The 20919-nt window shown below is 35.6% G+C and overlaps 2 protein-coding genes across 2 annotated transcripts in view; one reads left to right on the top strand and one right to left on the bottom strand.

The window, feature by feature from the left end:
• Positions 1-6761, top strand: part of LOC126763581 (GTP-binding protein Rhes) — a 118595-nt gene extending 111834 nt beyond the window's left edge. Inside the window, exons 4-5 of the mRNA XM_050481221.1 lie at positions 3346-3529; positions 5905-6761. Coding sequence (XP_050337178.1) covers positions 3346-3529; positions 5905-6307 — 587 coding nt within the window. The 3' untranslated portion in view covers positions 6308-6761. The remainder of the gene's footprint in view (positions 1-3345; positions 3530-5904) is intronic.
• Positions 6762-15511: 8750 nt separating this feature from the next.
• LOC126763583 (endothelial lipase) lies at positions 15512-18951 on the bottom strand. Its single transcript, XM_050481224.1, has 6 exons — positions 18687-18951; positions 18489-18622; positions 18209-18344; positions 17602-17933; positions 15814-16015; positions 15512-15723 (listed from the first exon to the last, which is right to left on the bottom strand). The coding sequence occupies exons 1-6, from the start codon at positions 18812-18814 to the stop codon at positions 15651-15653; spliced, it is 1005 nt and encodes a 334-aa protein (XP_050337181.1). The 5' UTR covers positions 18815-18951; the 3' UTR covers positions 15512-15650.
• Positions 18952-20919: the final 1968 nt, after the last annotated feature.

Raw genomic sequence — 20919 nt, 5'->3', positions numbered from 1 at the left:
TTTGCTTTACTTAATATATTTAAGAGATATTTGCAAGTATAGTGTAAATTCAAAAGAGGAAAAGCCAATATACCATTTTAGATCAATCTTCACAAACCAGTTCTGATTTTTTCAATAAGTCTTGTATCACCTTTGAAAAGGAAAACAGCTAATATGTCAATTAAAATGAAAATTTAGCGTGATTATATTCCGATTCCGCTCATTTTCGAAGTATGTGAAGAAAATGTTAGAAACTAAAATCCCGGTCTCGTCATTTTATAGAATGAACTCACAGATACATAATATTATACAAGTTGCTTGATCCGGAAAGAGACAGTTATCTGATCTTACGGTTAATAGTAGTTATAAAATACCACTAGTTGCATAGAATTATTTTATAACTAGCTGCTTTTCCTAGAGGGTTTGTTCAACATTGAGCTTAACAGACAAGACAATTGAGCTAAAGAGATTTGCGTTTAGATGCACGTAGTGTCGCTAAGGGCCATCAAATAAAAACGTTCATTTCCGTAAGCTGACGATTTGTACTTTTATTTCAACTACAAATAATACCAAGCTAAACCAACAATTTGTATGTACATAAATGCATAACAATAAGCGATGTACATATGCATATACATATACTATATTATGCATGAATATTTCTACTTTTATGGCATAACATTTATTTTTGGTAAATCCGTTTCGTATGTACTATATGTACCATCAAAATCGTCGGCCAATTTCAACCAAATATTGTAGGTACCATTATCTTGACATTGCTATTTTATATTGCATAATCAAACTATAAGCACACCGACCTGCCTTATACATTATAACACAACTTTAAATTCCATTTTTACAGTATACAAATTATGAACCAATGATAATACCGGGATGACTTTGCCATTAAGATAAGCCATCTAAAGTCCAAAATTTGTCAAAATCGGACCTTAAGTGTTTAAGCCCCCAGATAGTCACTAGTCACTAGTGTACATAACTGATAACCGAAAATATCGGTCAATGTTATTGAAATTCGGAAGAAATTGGGTTGAATCGGGTCACTGATTCCCTTAGCCCCATATACCTCAAAAAATATTTTCGTACTTTCGACTTACTTTATATATGCGGTATATATCGGCCAATATGTGAGTTGTCTTAATTAAATTGAAAGAGCGTGTTTTTATTTTCACATTGCATCGTTGTTCCTAAATTGGATAAAATCCGTTGAAAGCTTGATCTAGCCCCCATATAGTTTATATCCGGTTGACTTTGCTTCCTATGTATTGGTAGTGATATGTGAGTTACCTTAATATAACCTATATAGTGTTTTCCGACTAACCAGCTTATTTTAAACCGTTTAGTTGGTCAAAATTTTTGATATTTTAATAAAATTAAACTGAAAATGCATGGAGTTTGTGTAGAACTTGATCTTAACTTCATACTCGTATCACTAATATAATGAATTCCGATCTCTTGTTTGACGATTTCCAAATCAACTCTATTTATTTACTTTACTAGCCTCTTCGATTGAGTTTATATCACATATTTCTCATTTGATGATGATTTGAGAATAATTTTCGCTGTCGTGAAGTAAAATATATCAATAAAATTGTGAGTCAACGATCTAAAATATAAGTTATCAAAATACCAAATATGAACGTAATTTATTTAAAATTTTGTTGAACAGTAAATGTTGATTTTTCTTGCGATATTTTTTATTTAATATACAATTTTGACAACACTTGAAAGTATTTGGTCCATTATTATCATTGCACGTTACAACAGTGTGAAGTGTTCGTTTACATCCGATCTTAGCCCCCTCTTACTGGTCTAGTTTTGAATTCCAAAATTTAGTATTAAAGATAAATAAATAAATGAATTTTAGAACATATTTTTATTAAAAACGTCTAAGCTTTTTAACATAATTTCTTGGTTTTTAACTAAAGAAGAACTTAGTTTATCTTATACGAATGTATAGTAATTAGTTGCACGGTGCCCTTCACTTTATCAAAAGGATTAACAAAACGTTAATGAATAGTATTGTGAAACTACCAGAAAATATACCCACTACTAATTATAATCTGTACTCAAAATAACTTCATATTTCAGTTGTAAGCGCTAACTTCTTAAACACATTTGTTTACTGAAAATGTTTGCCATCGAAGCTGTTCCCTCATTATGTGCGGTTTTTGTAATGTTATGTTCAATGGCAGTTGTAATCAAACAAATAAATGCTATTGTAATTTCATTTTTGTAGCACTGACAGCACTTTGCGAGTCAAACCGACAACCCACTGAACATCTGTTGGAATTGACAGCACATTTTCACATGAAACTTTGCACACCATACAGTGAAACAAATTTAACCCAATTGGCGAAACTGAAGTTGAAGCACTGAAAATCCATGAAACTAATATGTAATAAAATAATAACTTAAACAAAGAGAAAATATGTACATACTATATAAATCCATCTTTTGGAATTTGTTGCCCAAATATTTTATTTTATGGGATCAATGTGTGATCCAATTCTTCTCTAAGACAAACCATAGTGTTCACTTACTATAGGTGGTATTATAAAGTCTTAGAATAAATGCAGAGCCAAGGCTAGAAAAATAAATTAAAAGCTTTACAGCCCTCGGTATCCTATAGCAAAATTATGTAAGTTTACTAGAGAATACCCTTGTCTTATGTTTAAACAGGAAAACAGCATTACCAACGAATATGATTACTGGGACTCACATCGATGAAAGACTTTGCAGTATATTTGTAGAATATTTCAATTTTGATAAGCATGCACATACATATGTGCGTGTGTCTAGTTATCAAGACTGAAAGAATTTGATAAATTAAATATTGTAAAATGACAAGGGTCACATTTGACAATGAAGAAGCAAGAAGCCACAGCTGCAATCGTTGATGAATATTAATATCATTTATCATAATCATTAATTTACACATATATTTTGTCTAACGACAATTTTTTGTTAATAAAACCGCTTTGGTTTATATTATAAATAATAGTCTTTATGTTCAACCTGCTTTTGGAGAAAATAGTTCGAGCCGCAGAACTAAATAGAGAAGGTACCATCTTCTATAAGAGTGTACAGCTGCTGGCGTATGCCGATGATATTGATATCATCGGCCTCAACACCCGCGCCGTTAGTCCTGGCTTCGCTTGGAATATCCAATTAGCGCCACGTAGCGAAAAGAAGAAACGACTGGCGCGCTGTTGTTAACCCGGCTATAATCGCTATATAAGAATATATGTTTATACATTCATAATAAAATATATACATCTCACTTATTAATTTAGCGCAATATATTTTTATTAATATTCCCTGATTATTACTTCTTTTCAATTTCAGGTGATATTTTCATATTAGTCTTCAGTATGGACTCGCGAGAATCTTTCGAGGAAGTCGTACGATTACGAGAAAACATACTAGAAACTAAATGGGCGGCGCTTAATCCCGGTTCCGGTATGAAGAAGAAAAGTTTGCCGAAAATACCCATGGTTCTTGCTGGAAATAAATGTGATCTTGAACCCAAGTGAGTGCAAATTTCTTGGTTTTTTTTAGTAGTAAAAATTTATAGGAACACTGCGTTAGTCAGTTTTTCACTTATTATGGGAATCTTCAAGAATAGAAATCCAATAGACTAATAACGAATGCATTCCTGCAGAAAGGTTTACAAAACAATCGCCAGAATTCAGTAAGTTTTCTCATTAAAATAATTTTGTTTTCATTGCTTTTAAACATTCCCAATCTATTGTATTATCCTTTTAAAATCATGGAAGTCTCAAATATTTATAACGAGTAAGATATTTCCTTTTATATTCTAAGATACCACGGGTTTTTGAAAACATGTAGAATTAAACTTAAATTCGGGCTTCAATACTATCTTACCTTACCTGGGAAAGAAGTAAGGTGATGTACAGGGATAAGTATCTAAACAGATGGGTCTAAACTGTATAATCGAATGAGAGGTGATGACTTTCCACAAAATTAGATACGAGAATCGCCTTCCGACTACCAGACAACTGCAGTGTCATCCAAGCAGAGATCACAGCAATTAAAGAAGGTCTTCTTGCCTGTTATATCGGGGGATTTTTTAAGAGCTTGATAACTTTTTTTAAAAAAAAAACGCATAAAATTTGCAAAATCTCATCGGTTCTTTATTTGAAACGTTAGATTGGTTCATGACATTTACTTTTTGAAGATAATTTCATTTAAATGTTGACCGCGGCTGCGTCTTAGGTGGTCCATTCGGAAAGTCCAATTTTGGGCAACTTTTTCGAGCATTTCTGCCGGAATAGCCCGAATTTCTTCGGAAATGTTGTCTTCCAAAGCTGGAATAGTTGCTGGCTTATTTCTGTAGACTTTAGACTTGACGTAGCCCCACAAAAAATAGTCTAAAGGCGTTAAATCGCATGATCTTGGTGGCCAACTGCCCATGCATCCCGAAAAATGCACTGTTTGGTGTGGTTTGTACGCTGGTGGAATCATTGGACCGTATTTTTTCAAAGCTGCTGTTGGACGCAACGTTACGGTGAATGGCGATCGCTATCGTTCGATGCTAACAAACTTTTTGTTGCCAAAAATGGAAGAACTGAACTTGGTTGACATGTGGTTTCAACAAGATGGCGCTACATGCCACACAGCTCGCGATTCTATGGCCATTTTGAGGGAAAACTTCGGAGAACAATTCATCTCAAGAAATGGACCCGTAAGTTGGCCACCAAGATCATGCGATTTAACGCCTTTAGACTATTTTTTGTGGGGCTACGTCAAGTCTAAAGTCTACAGAAATAAGCCAGCAACTATTCCAGCTTTGGAAGACAACATTTCCGAAGAAATTCGGGCTATTCCGGCCGAAATGCTCGAAAAAGTTGCCCAAAATTGGACTTTCCGAATGGACCACCTAAGACGCAGCCGCGGTCAGCATTTAAATGAAATTATCTTCAAAAAGTAAATGTCATGAACCAATCTAACGTTTCAAATAAAGAACCGATGAGATTTTGCAAATTTTATGCGTTTTTTTTTAAAAAAAAGTTATCAAGCTCTTAAAAAATCACCCGATAGTTTTATCAAAGGTGCTAAAATAATACCATGATCTCTTGGCGTATCTAACATCCTATTTCACGATATATGTATGTACCTCCAATGGTTTAGAAGACGTAGTAATATCCCTGATAAATGTGAAGCAGATGAACTAGAGAGAAAAGGCACCACCCTATTCGAATCCGAAAAAGAGGGAGTTTATATGCCTCTCTGACTATTTGTAGATATTTAATCAACAAACATGTCATAAATATAGCTGAGTATCCGAGGAATCAATCTCTGACCTGCTCAACAAGAAGGCAAACATGCCATAAAGGCCACTACACTTGTATTAAAATTCAAAAGAAATGGCAAAGGAGTCCTAGTAGAAGTGACAAGTTAGTTACTTGAAGTTACTGTCTAATAGACAGACATGCCAGCAGACTGGGAAAACCAAACAATGACTATTGCAGAAGTTGTCAGGAGAAGAAGAAGATATTATATCTAGAACATCTTCTATGCGAAAAGAATCGCAACTATAGGTCGAGGGTTTTTTCATGATATTTTTGAGGTTGCATATATGTACATACATTATAAAACAGGCTGATTCAGAGAGGAGATAATGGAGTGAGGAGAGTTCAGTCTCTGTGGAATCAGTGCAACGTCAGATATCCACTCTACCTACCTACCCACTTTCTTTAAAATATATGTGTATAATATTTGTTTGCATAGTGACTCATAAACTATTAGGCTTTTTGGAGAGTTTTCTATCGCAGAGTATCCGATGGTTTTTTAACAAATCGAAAGATTAGCTTCGGACTAATTCACATTCCACCTTATATACATACATACATATCTAACTAACATAAACATTCTCTATTGCAGAAAAGTTCAACTAGACGAGGTAATGGGATACATTGCCGGCCAAGATAATTGTTGCGTCTTCGTCGAATGTTCGGCGCGACAAAATTTCCGCATCGATGATTTATTTTATGCACTTTTTATGGTTTCGAATTTACCATTGGAAATGGCACCGAATCACCATCGACGCGTGGTATCCGTATTCGGAGCACCGTCACCACTGCCGCCACACACAACTGTGGGCGGGTCGAAGAAGAATGCGCTTTCGATTAAGCGACGTTTCAGTGATGCCTGCGGAGTGGTAGCACCGAACGCGCGACGCCCCAGCATACGAACCGATCTGAATTTGATGCGCTCCAAGACGATGGCTATGAACGAGGGCGACGGAGCGGGCGTAGCGCGTAGGAATATGTGCGCTTTAATGTAAGCGTTAACTGCGTTAGGAATATCTTTATACACATAATCGTAATAATATACATACATACATATATACCTACATATATAGGGGCGATGATTTCAGTATGTGATACAATCATAGAGCGTTCTAGTTAAACCCATGCACATTAGTTCATAAATAACTCAAAAAAGTGCATAAATTTATTAATTACAGTTATATGAATAAATAAATGCGTATGCTTAAGTAAAAATGTATTAAATACAGGTACATACATACATAACATATTTATACAAATAAATAATGTCATTTGTAGGATTTTGAGAATGCTTATGAGTGAAGCACAGCTTGAAGTGTGCTTCTTCTAAAAATAATAATAACAAAATAATATTTTTATTATATCAAATAAAAGTATTTTCTGAAACCTATAGCATTTAAAGAGATATTTCGTAAAAAATATTGCATTATTTTCATATCAAGTTCAAATAATAATATTTATCATGGAAATTAGTATCTATTAATTTTTGAAGTTAAAAATGAATAATAGAAATATAATATAATAATAATAATTATTGCTATATACATTTCAAAACTATTTTCACGTAGATAAAAATTAACTAAACCTGAAGCATTTATAATATATATTAATAAAATAAATTTATGTATATTCTATTTAAATTTTTTGAAACTAATTACGGTATATACATATTTTTTTTTACTTTTTTCCTAACGATCTAAAATAGAAAAACTAACAATAAGTTAATATACCATGTTATACCGTTTGGGAGAAACACAGGTTGAGTTACATACATATATACGCTGTGGACAAAAAATAGTAAGACTTTTTAATTTAAATTTCGTGCGAAAATTCATTCGCCGAAACATTTTTTTTTCTATATTGGTATAAATGTCAATGACATTTGATGGAAAAGAGCTTTGGTGATAATTGTTTGTCACGAGCAACTCTTTCTAATTGGTAAAAATTATTCAAAGAGGGTCGAGAACGCGTTGACGACGAACCACGTCCGAACGGCCATCAACATTAACTGACGATCAACACGTCAAAAAAATAAAGAAATTAGTGCTTGAGAAGCGACGATTAACAGTCTTACTGGCATCGTTAGAATATCGGAAGGATCAGTGAAAACCATTTTAAAAGATCACTTGGGTCTACGAAAAGTGAACGCACGATTGGTTCCAAAATCACTAAATTTTTTCGAAAAACAGCGCCGCATTAACGTCTACGAAACAATGTTTTTCGACTACCGGGATGTCAGGAAGCATATTGTTGCTGGCAATGAATTTTTGATATATGCTTATGACTCTAAAACAGATCATCCATCGGACGAATATCGTGGCAAAGGTGAGCCGAAGCCGAAAAAACTAGGTCAAATCAGGTCAAAAATCAAGATTATGTGTACAGTTTTCTTCTATTACGGAGATTTGGTGCAATCGGAATTCCTTCCGACCGGCCAAACCGTCAACAAGAAATACTATTTGTTATACGTCGTTTGTGCGAAGCTATTCGTAAAAAGCACCACCATAATGCACCGTCGCATACTGTGTTTATTCTTTTTCGCCAAATTTTCAACCAATATCGTACCGCAACCGACGTAGTCGCCGAATTTAGCTCCGTGTGACTTTTGGCTATTCAGCAAACTCAAATGAAGGCTTCGAGAAAACCGTTTTGAGTCAATTGAAGACATTAAACGTGAATCGGCACGAGCATTGAAGACTATGCCGCAAATTGACTTTAACTACTGCTTGGAAGATTGGAAAAAACGTTGTCACAAGTGAATTGGCTCCAAGAAAGATTACTTTGATATGGACAACAAACATTTTGAAGTATAAATTTAGAAAATTATGTCCTACTATTTTTTGGTCATAGTAAGTACCTATTGGCAATATTTATCTTCGACATTCTTCGGCAGTCTTTATATTACAATGCCTATATTAAAAGAACATTATTATAACAAAATTTTATTCTAAATGGTTAAAATTTTCCTTCACACAAGCCCTCAAACGATTCGGACATTGGATCAATAGCACGCACAGTTTATTTTGGTATTGATGACGCTGCTCAAACCAAATATTTCTTGCCACTCTGCAAATCTCAGTGGGATATTCGATCTGGACTTTCAAACTGCCAATCATCAGCAACTATGAAGCCAAGGGATGTTACTTTCAAGCCACCCCAGCGCTCTCCATAGAACAACGTATTGCTTAACTGCTTTACCAAACCTTTTAAAAAAACCCTGCTGGTACACCTTTCCCAATTTTAACCCCTTTTCACAGAAGTGAATAGATGTAACGCCTTTACAAGACTATTCACAAAACCATTAAAACATCTGGTTGGTTACCACTTTGAACACTTGATATCGGCGGTTCTTGCATTTTGGTAAGAAACATGAAGACTGCTTCACGTATAAACAGACAGACAGACGGACATGGCTAAATCGACTCGGCTCGTCATGCTGATCATTTATAGGGTCGTGTGTTATATAGTAGATAGATAGTAAAGATTTAAGTTTTGCACTGCGACTTACGGTGTATTGTGCCCTCCAATATATCACATATGGTCACCAAGGTCCAGATCACACTGCAATGCAAGGCACCGTAATATTGGACACTGGCGCAGAGCGGGCTAGTTCGTCGGTCAACCCATTGCCTCCTACCCCTTTATGCCCCGGCACCCAGATTGATGTTCCCGTTGCACACTGATAGGCGGCTCTACCTTCCTATACACTCCTCCGCGATAGCGATACGCTCGTTGCAATAGTTGCGGTGGAGATTTAGTTCTGCGCACTGACTTATAGCAAAGGCTCCTGCTTGAAAAATGCTCGGAAAACTTCCCATTGGTATGAATTGTTTGGTATTTGGTTCCGCAATGCCTGCTCCAATGCCTTCCAGTTTTCGGGTGTTACAAACATCGTGGCAAACTTAATACAGGATGTATAGCGACAGTAACAAGTAATAGTCTGAAGGTATAAAGTCTAGAGAATATAATGGGTGTGGGAGCACATCACATTCAAGCTGCAAAATCTTTTGGCGAGTCACCAAACGTGTATGAGGTCTCGCCTTATCTTGAAGGAACACTACACCTTTTGTATTGATCAATTCTGCCCTCTTTTGTTTAAGTGCATCACTCAATTTGTCCAGCTTATCACAATACATTACAGAATTAATCGCGGTTTGTTCGGGAAAAAGCTTAAAATAAACGAACAATTTGAAATCACACCAAGCAGGCACCAGAAACCATTATTGGTTACTATCGGTAGCGTTAGACAAATTTAGTCTTTCTGCAATCTCTCGAGTTGTTATTCGATAATTTGCATCGATTTGCATAATTTTTTAATCCACATCGAGTCCTTTTAGGACGTGGTGCTCGTCAAGATTAAAATCGTCGGAACGGAATTTTGCTAAAAAACATTTGGCATTGGCGTTCAGATAATACATTTTCCCCATACATATAATTTTCGCATTACTTTAACTACATTTTTACAATTTTGCTAGTAAAACTACCAAATATGCCGAAAATGCTGACTTCGATTTTCCATCTTCGATAGGGCACAAAATCCATTACAAAAAATTTAAGAGACTTGTTTATAAACAAGCCTTACCATATCAGCTGTTACAATAAATAACAGTAAAGCGGATAAATGTGAAGTTGGCTGGAAAAAAATCAATGAGATCAGCTGTTGTCATCAATCAAATTTTCTTAGTAAACCCAATAATAACTTTTTTCTGCGAATTTTTCATTATGGCAAGAACTGAATACTTAGTATTCAAAATAGTTAGGCTGTTCACGGTAAGGTGGTTATCGGGTTATGTGATTATTAAATTAAAAATAACCTCTGTGCTCCGTGAACATCCTATGTATGGTTATTTGCTTATTTTTACACAAACAGCTGTTCATTGTTTACAATTCTAGTTCAATGAAATTCCTACTTATAAAATGCCGAAACAAAGTTTAAAAAGCAAAATAATCGAATTTAAAATAAGTTCTGCTATTCAGGAAATGGACTTTATTGAAGGTATGTGCTTATTAAGTAATCCGAATTTTAAGGGTTCAAAAAATTCTTTGTATAAATAATAATTTTTGATAATTATTGATGATTTTTGATGCTTTGTGATGCTTTTCGATGCTTTTTATTTCGGTTTTAATTTGCTGATTGTAAACAAAAAACAGCTGTTAATAGCAGATTTTCCAATAAGAAAATCTAAATGGAAATGCCATTCGCTTAGTTTTATTTATTTTTTGTGCTGCCATTTAGTAAAATTCCAACGACTTTCTAACACTGGAATTAAGCAAACAACCACATAATCTGTAAACAAGGGTCTAGGTTGGTCAAAGTTGGTTATTTTGTCAAACCGCATTTTGTTGTTGTTTACTTAATCACATAACCACATAACCCGATAACCACCTTATCGTGAACAGCATAAATGCATAATGCATGCTCTCATTAACAAGCAATTAATGTCTGTTCATATTTCCTTAACAATAATTTTCTGTCTCTTAAGAATATAACAAGATTTGTCAGAAGTTTGAGACAAAATTTAAATACCTAGCGATCCCCTTGAACCAGAACTTAATTAACTACTCTTACTTAGAATAAATAATATTTTTTAATATCACTCAGCAAATATTATTTATCTGCTTTCAATGTCTTCACATCCAAATGCTCAACAGTGTGAAATTAAACAATCTATGTATGTATTTCAAAAAATAATATTTTTTAAATAATTTTTAACGACAATACAAAAATATTAATAAAAGCTATATATATTTAATACATGTTTTGAACATACAAGTATATACATATATGAGTATATTTTAAAAGCTTTAAATTTCTACTGCAACCAAGCATTATCAAATCTAACAAAAGCTAAGCTTTGCCGTCAAACAATAATCAAAATGAAAGATATAAAACAAATATCAAAAGTGAAGAGTATAAAGATTTGAAATTGAATGAAAATACACACATAAAACTTTAGCAGCAATAAAATTAACACTACTATACTAAATGGACTTAAGGCCAACACAAACACACCGATTACTGTTCCAAGAAACAAACAAAAGCTTCAATTCAAGAATATTGTATGCACACAAATAACTATGTATAACTATGCTAATAAAAGGCGATATACAAGAAAAGAAAAAGAAAAATAACCATATCTAAAACCCACCAATGCTTACCTATTACATACTATACATATACTATATACTTATTTATGAATATACACGTGTACTATATACATTTTAACTTCCACTCACTTCTAAATGTGGTTTCATGCCAAACTAAACTAAATTATCTAAGTAACTCAATTTACTATCAATATACATACATATACATAACTAACTACTTATACACAAACAACAACAAATAACTATAAAAGAATATCAAAATTTGGTATAATAAATAACTATATAACCGATAACCAAATATAGGTAACAACTTTATAAAGATATGAGAATCAATAATAACTCAATGAATGGCTTTAACAAGTAGTTACATATATACATACTTATATTATATAATATTTAGCAAAAGTAATAAAGTTTACATTAAAATTTGTTAAATTACTCGTGTTGAAAGTGATCGATAAGTTTAAGGCGTAAATTTTACAATCAATAAGTTATTATATTCCTCTTGATAATTAGTTGAGAACCAAACATACACCAACATGTCATATGTTTTGAATTTATATTGAATAAGTCCGGCTTTACTAGCATAACTCAAATAATGAAAAGCAAATATGAGTGTAAAACTCAGAGCCAACAAATGGTATGATCCATTTTGTTTTGGATTGACTTTGTTATCAAGCTGTTGAAATAGCATTTTCAGTCTAATTAATCGCTGAGTAATCTGTCGCCATTTAGAGTTAGATTTTGTATTGTAAATAATAAATGCATTAAATATGGTTTTTCACATATTTGTTAATTTTTTTAATGTTAAAAGTTGAAATTATGAATTTAAATAAACGAAATCATTAAAACATTACGACTTTGTTATCTAAATGATCTGAAGTTATAACATTTTGTCATCTTTCTATCAATTTGTGGATCTCATCTCAAAGGAACTCCGTCGGCTTGGAGGCCAAGAATGAATCAAGCCAATTTTTGACACCCTGTTCTTATGTGAACCGGTGAAAGGGGTGCAGTGAGGGCATTCTGTATCTACCAGAACAAACGCTAGTCAGAAGTAAATTGAAGGGCATACCATAACTAAGCACTTAACTAACTTATAGAACTGTAATTTGGCACTAAGGATCGCAGTAGCAAAAAGCATCTGCCTTAAATATACATATCTCCGTAATCATTTATGCTACAATAACCTCACAACAGATACTTTTAGCACCCCTATCGATACTATAAAAATGGATGAAATCGGAAGACTAAGAAGTCTACTCCTTATATATCTGTAGTGTTAAGAACATCTAAAACTGTGATAAAGCAATGACTCAATACACCACAGACATACAATTTTACATCCGACATGGTGTGGCTTTGTGGGAGTCGGCATAAAAATTTGACGGTGGGACCGACAACTTTTAGGTTAAATCCTATATCTCGAGACCCGTCCGACCGACTTCGACTAAATTTAGTCTGTGGCATTCTTCCTTTGATCTTAAAGATCTGTCAACGTATGAGATATACAATTGAAATTCAGAGAGAATCTTTTCCTGACAACTGAATATCTATGTATTAATAATGGGTTGAATAGGGTCAATACTTCCTTGAACCCCCATATATCTAATGTTAAGATTTTCGAACTTTCGGGTGACTTTAAACCGCATATGTATATCGGCCAACATGTGAGTTAACTCAATGTAAACGAGAAAGCTTATTTTACTAATAACATTATATCTTTGTGTGGAAAATAGATAAAATTGGGCCATAACTTGACCTAGGTTCCGTATAAATAATATCAGAATTTTCGAAGATCCAGCTGACTTTTCTCCAAATGATTGGAGATGATATGTGAGGTACATTGACGAAACCGAGTGAATATTTCATAAGTATGTGACAAGTAATAGAATGCAGCATTGACAAAAATAGATAAAATCGAGTAGGTACTACCCCAATTCCGATAATGTTACATACATATAATGATTTTCGTTTTTCTAACAAACCTTATGTCGAATATGTCGGTCAGTGTATGAATTATATGTATTATATAATAGATATATATAGAATTGCTTGTAACCCGATTATCTGATTAACGTTTCACACCTTAAGGAATTTTCCTGGCATTAGTTCTTGCAAGTTTCAAGAGTATAAAATGTTCAGTTGCACTCGAACTTAGCTCTTCCTTACTTGTTTTAACTGGTCTTACAACATGAGACCGAACGTTGTCATAAAGGAAAATTATTGGCTCATGTCTAGTCATAAATTCCGGGAAATTTTCGGTTATCGCTCGAATCAATTTGGTGAGCTGTTGTCGGTAGCGGTCACTGTTAAAGGTTTTACCCAATTTTAGAAATTCATATTAGGTGTTCAACTAAGTTCTCGATGTTTTATAATGAAAGAAAATGCAATTTTATTGTGAGGAAATGGTTACAAATGAATTATTCGAAGTATTGCCCAACGCTAGTCACATTTTTCTGGCAAAGTTCGAATGCCATAATGGCACACCTGTTTTTCTTGCGATACTATCCCAGAATTCAGCCATTTTCCGATGTCTTCTTATGAGTGGAAATGCTTTCTCGCACCTCTCCTGGTTCTGAGGTCATAAGCAACACAAATTTCTTGTTTATGAAACATTCCCACTGCATATAGTCGCTTTGAAATGGCTTGGCAGTAGACTCTCAATGCTGAAGCAATATCTTATTGCAATTGACAGGGATCCTCATCAAGCTAGGTCTCCAATTCACCGTCTTCGAAGGGGGTTGGCTTTCCTTCACACGGATGGTCATTATTATCGAAATCGCCGTCTTTGATACGACGAAAGCAACCATAGCGCGAACAGCATCGCCGTAAACTTTTTGGAGTTCTCGATGTGCTACAGCAGCCGATTTCTTTCACTGAATAAAACAAAAATAAGTACGATGACTTTTCTCCATTCAATATTAAATAAGGAGTTTCGAGAATTATTGGATTGAAGACAGATGAGAAGAAAATATTCTCAGGGGACCACGTGGGTCATATTCTGCAAGAAAATATTATGCATGAGAAAGCTGACGGAGTGATGGATGCTTACTCTTGACAACAAGAGCAATCGTGAGGATTCAGCACAGTAGTGTTTCACGCTGTTTAAGCGCAATTCCATACCATTTCTAACCCTATTTAATTTTCAACAATAACAACCAACTTGCTAACTTGATATGTATGTACATATGTATCAGCTCGTCCAGTTGATCACTTATAAATATGCTATAGATGATAACTGCTTCAATGGACCATGTAAATGTTTCGTACTAATATAATAAGGTGAAAATGTTACTATAAGCATGTTACGTTTGAGCTGGACCAAAAAATGGGTGCAGCGGACCATAACTTTTACTAATAAAAATAGCTTGTATGTAATTTCTAGCTTTTTTACAAAAATCCTCATTACGAGAGTTCATTAATTAGTTGTTGCAATTTTTTTGTGGCTAGATGATTTCTTATATTGGACTCCTTTTACTATAAACTCAAGAATAAAAGCTTTTAATGCAATCAATTAAAATCCTTTTACTAGATTCTTGGAATTAAAATTCTTTTTCATTGCAAACCTTTTCAAGACATATTCCAGGTTAGTGAGAATTAGATAACTAGCCGGAGCAGGCAACACCCCACAATTCGACCCCGAAAAAACGGGGAATTTATATGCCTCTGTCCACTTGTGATATTTAAACGATAAACATTTAAAAAATTTGCTAACAGTCGGTGGAGTCCAACCCGCACTTACTAAAAAATTTTGTATTGATAAACTTCATCGGAACCACAGGGCGGTTCAGAGAGGACACAAAAGAGAGAGAAGATTTTAAGCCCGGTGGTTTCACAATGAGACTCCTAAAGGCAGTGGTGCGTAGTCAGAAATCCATTTTACCTACCTATCTAGACAGAAAATCAATCTAAATACATACCATACACATATAGTATATTATGTATATATATATTGACTTTATTATGGCATTAATTAACGCTAAATAACTATTTAAGTTAACCATCACTCTTTATATCTAAATTTAGTAGAAAGCTACATAGACAAAACGGGTACAGGGTAACTACGATAAAGTAAAATACGGATTCAATTAAAACTCTTAAGAATTGTATTTCCGCCTTTTAAAATAACAATTATGTGAATCATTCTGTAGAATGCCGATTTTAGTTACATACTTAGTTATACAATATAGCAGAGACACACTCCACATACGCTTGCGACATCTGCAGTTAGAACTTTGTATTTACACCCATACCATAGGGTGGTGCATCATTCGTTGGCAGATAATAGAAACCGGAAGCACTAACGAATTAAAATACATAAAATAAAGAAATAGACAGCGATTTTAATATATTTGTAGTTTAAGCATAAGGTTGCAACAGTCATTCTCACCTTCTCGATACCTCTTCGCCCATAAAAACCACCTCACTGTCATCCATTTCTCCTTTCAAGGCAGCAGTTTTCACTTTCTTGCGACAATTGTTCGTATTTAGCATTTTTATGCCATTCAAAGTACAGGAGATCGCGGGAAAACTCTTCGGTTGCCCAATAGATTCAGCGTAGAGGAATACGGCGCGATTATGGCTACAGCTATCTGTGGAGTACAAAAGCGTTTAATTATACAAACATATGCATATATGTACGCTCGCGCGATATCTCTAGCACTTGAAATCTTTTTTTGAAATTCCAAATTAGTTAGAGCTTTTTAGCCATTTAACAGGGTGTTGAACTTTTGACAATTTTGAAAATTTCACTGCTTTGATTGAGACATAATTTTTCCATCTTTATAACGGGTTTTTCAATAAGCGCCCAACAAAAGAAAAATCAAATTCTTTATTCCTGTGAAAGAATTCATTCAATGCCATTATGTATGGAGTCGATTTCTTTTGCATGGCCACCACGGGCACACTTGCAAAAGTCCAGACGCTGAACCCAATTTTTGACGCTTTTCAAGCATAAATCGGCCGATACTGCTGCAATTTCACGTTCAATATTCGTACGAAGGTCATCAATCGTCGCTTGCTTGTTGGCATGGATCACAGACTTGACGTACCTTACAAGAAATAGTCTAACGGCGTCAGACCGAGGTGACCAATTGACTGGGCCATTTCATTCACCAAACTTGGTTTTCAATAAATCGATTGTGACATGCGCTATGTGGCTTGTGTCACCGTCCTGTTGGAACCACATATTGTCCAAGTTCATTTCGTCCAAATATTCGGTAATCATTGAGCGTTAGCGATTCCCATTCACAGTAACGTGCTGGTCTTGATCATCACAGAAGAAGTACTGCCCAATGACGCCGCCGGCCCATAAAACGAACCAAACCGTAATTTTTTCGGAATGCAATGGCGATTAATGGAGTACGTGTGGATTGCTGCCTGACTAATAACGCATATTTTACTTATAGACGAAGCCTTTCAGTCACAAATGCGCCTCATCGCTGAAGATGATTTCCGGATCCGGAAAATCCGGATCATTTTCAAGTTGTTGCTCAGCCCTATTCACGAACATACGACGGTTCTGGTGGTCAATCAACTTCAGTTCTTGTGTCAATTTGATCTTGTAAAGTTGGAGGTCAAGATCTCTTAGCAAAATTCGGCACAACGACGTCACATAGATGCCCAAACCTTGAGAACGGCTTGTGAGAGACTGATTTGGGTCTTCCTCAATTGATGCGCCAGCAATATTATCGACACTACGAGCACTTCTTTGTCTCACAGCCACGGGAACATTTTACTATGCCTGCGGATTCAAATTATTCTACTAGACGCTCAATTGTTTATCTGAGAGGACGATTATGCGACCATAAATTGGACGTAGCGCTCTTAAAGTTGAAACCATTGACTCCGAATTTGGGTAGTAAAATTTAATAATTTCGACTCATTGTTGGATCGTATATCTTTCCATGATAAAATGGCAAACTTTACTGAAGAGAAATGCAAAAAAAACGGGGAAAAATATGGCATCATTTGCTGTCCCTATCGTCTACTTTTGTAGCGTCCCTATTAAAAAACCCGTTAGCATATATAATAATACGATTTGGTAAACAAACACAAAAGAGAAGAAAAATAATAATAATGTTTCAGAAGGATTGAAATGCCGTGAGTGCCTCGTACATAAATATTTAATAATTACCTTAGTTGCTTAAGTGTTATGTAAGTGTATGTGTATACTTACACTGTTCAAACAACAATTGCTTGGCGATCAAGAGCACATCCATGTCAGCACAGCCGGGTTGTGGTGCGGTGCCGAAATTCGGATAGAAGTCGATATCACCACGCGGAGTTCCGTCACCAAATACCGGAAAGTCAGTATGTATGACATCGACGAACTGTGCCGCGGTGGCATGTAAGCTGTCTGTGGAGAGTGTAGTAAAGAGTGGTAAAGCTGGATCCAAACCGGTCACACGGCCAAGGCTGCCATTGAAGAAGTCACCAATATTGCCAGCGATGTGCGCGCCCAAACTATGGCCAATGATGTGAACGTCAGCGGTGGCGATCTCGTGCTTGCTGTTCAAGGAAAAGAATACAGCAAGCATTAGGGTTGAACATTTTGCACTGAACAGCAAATATGTTACAGATTGACAATATTTAATATGTAAAATAAGTTTGGAAGTTGGCCTAAAATAAGGTTAAAACTAGTTTACTGCTTAATATTGAAAAAAAAATGTATTTTTATAATAAAGAGGGTTTAATACTGCTAAATATTAAATAATTCTTTGATCCCTTCTAAAAAAAAGTATGAATAATTTACTAAAATTGAAAATAACAGCGCTTTTACTTACTCAAGAAAATCTTTCAATTGTTTGCCAAAATGCCTCGCCACTTGTCCAATGGCTTTACGCGCGGTAGGATAATCCAGAGCTGCAGCATCTGACCAGTCAGCAAGCAGGACATTATCCTTACCTTTAGCGAGATAAGCTGTAAACGAGATTTTGTTGTACAATGCTTCATTGTTGTGATAATAATTTAAGAAACCTATTTCACTAAAATTTCATAACACTATAGCAACTTTCGAACTTGTTTTCGAAAATGTTTGCGCACTTTTTCAAAATGTTTATTTACCGTTTCTGAGCGGCGTAATGGAGAAATGAAATCGACTACTTGTAAATCCATGTATAATGAGTTTAATGTCATCTTTCGATGGCAGCTCGGACACTTCATTGAGTAGGAGCTCACCGTTTCCACCAGACGCCGCACTAAATAACCAGAAATATCGTAATCTTAGCAAAAGGATTACATTAAAAACAATAAAATACACACGCTTGTTGGTAGTAGATATTAGCCTTCGATACAAGTTCATCTAAGTTGTGACCGAATGCCGTGACTTGGACTTGTTTGTTAAAGCTCACGTGCAAAATAGTGAGTAATATTAGTCTCACAAAAAACATTTTGAAACTAAAATCTTTTAACTTTTTTTAATTTTTATATTCTAGTTCTTTATATTCTAGTTTTACACTTAAGATGCTGAGAGATTCTTGACGTCCGATTTCCAGTAGATTGGAGTTTTATCTGCATCTAAAACTAAGCAAAGCCTCATATTTATCTGCGCTGGCTTAGAAGTAATTTCTTCTGTTGCATGTTTCACATAATTTTTAATACAGGTACGATAAACTTATGGCAATTACGCATAATTGCCAATGCGTGTAGATTTGATCGCATCACAAATATGTAAGTACTTACCTAGATGTTCATGGTTTACGTAGTTTATTGAGCATTTGCGTAAGCATTTCCTAGTTACAGCACTTTTGGCACGCTATTAAGTAATACTAAGGAAAATTATGTATATACTATATCATATGTACGTATGTTAGTAGATAGTTCTAGGGAAAGGAATGAACCGATTTCATTCATATTTTTGACAAACCTAGATACATTAAGAAATCATAATATGCAATCTAGTATATGGGAACTTGTGGGACGATTGAACCCATTTCACTAATTGTTGAGACCATTCGCCAACATGTAGTAGTTATGTCGAAAAAATATAAATATGTAATCTTATGTATTTTCATTTAGTGTATTCGCGTAATTCTTCTTCTTCTTTATTGGCTTGGTAACCGCCTACTCGGTTATAGCAAAGATTACCACAGCGCCCCAGAGCGGGAATAATGAGTGGCTTATAAAGATTGGTCTTTGTTCGTTGAGAGAGAACTTTACTTCTCAATTGCCTACTTAGTCCGAAGTAGGACCTGTTGGTAAGATTTACTCTGCATTGGGTTTTGAGGTTGACATTGTTGTTGGTGTTAATAGTGGTTCCAAAATGGAGAAAATTATCCGCAACTTCGCGGGTGAGGGGGTGGAAAATGCCTTCCGCATCATCGGTGCTATCGTCACAGCAGCGGTATGTGCCACTTGCAGGTCACTAAAAACCCCCCCTCTAAGGAACCGTCGCCCACCCTGGGACCGCGTTTGCATTACTTCAGGGTGGCGTTCCGTTTTTCTCATTGAGAGATTTACATCTGCGCACCTGCGTCCAGGTCCCGCTTTTTGCTGCGAAGCAAAATTGCTGCGAAATTCTTGATGATCTCCCAGTTTGCTTCACTCTCCAACATGACGTGTGTGCGTTTATTGGGCTCCAGGTTTTCTACGGCGGTGCGTTCTTGTTGCCAACGCACACATTCAAAGAATGTGTGTTCAGTGTCGTCTTCTGTCGCGTCGATGTATAGGGATGACGACTCTTCGACTTTTCCCATTCTGTGGAGGTAAATATCCGTGACCGGATAGTAACTGAGTTGTGTAAAAATCGACTTCTCCGAATTTACGGCTTGTCCATAAGTCTAGATTTTTTATTAGCCTGGCCGTCCATCTGCCGCGACTTTCATTCTCCCATTTCTGTTGCCATGTTGTTATTGTGTCTCTCCTTATTTGTTGAATTGCGCTCTTGTTGTTATTGGATGATTTCTTTAGCTCCCACAGCTTTTTCCTTTCATATGCTAGAAGGTCAATTGGGGCATTACCGCTTATAACTAATATTGCATCGCCTGATACTGTCCGGTACGCTGATGCTACTCTGAGGGCTGCGGTGCGGTGCACTCTGGCCATTACCTTACGCCGATTTTCCTTTTTAAGAGCGTCTGCCCAGATCTCGGCTCCGTATAATCGTCGACATTAGATTGGGGCCCCCTATGTTGGCCATTAATCGACTCAGTTGAGAGGTGATCTTCGCTGCCTTTCCTGCGGCGTGCTGGATTTGAACCCAGAAGGTTAGTCTGGGGTCCAGTCTTACGCCTAGGTAGTTTACTGCTCTCTGCGTCCTAAGAATATCCAGACGCAGAGAGCAGTAAACTACCTAGGCGTAAGACTTCGCAACTTCGAAGTTATGACTGTCAACATTGACGTTGAAATCAAGTCGCGAGTGCGACGACTGTTTGTTTCGCTTCCTTATCCATTCTGGAGAAAGCAGAACTAACGGCGGGGTTGTTTCGGCGAATGATATCAATATCATCGGCGTACGCTAGCAGTTATACACTCTTATAACTAGAAGATTGTACCT

The sequence above is a fragment of the Bactrocera neohumeralis genome, chromosome 6 (genome assembly GCF_024586455.1).
Source record: "Bactrocera neohumeralis isolate Rockhampton chromosome 6, APGP_CSIRO_Bneo_wtdbg2-racon-allhic-juicebox.fasta_v2, whole genome shotgun sequence".
Classification (NCBI taxonomy): domain Eukaryota; kingdom Metazoa; phylum Arthropoda; class Insecta; order Diptera; family Tephritidae; genus Bactrocera; species Bactrocera neohumeralis.
This window is presented reverse-complemented; position numbering and strand designations above follow the sequence as displayed.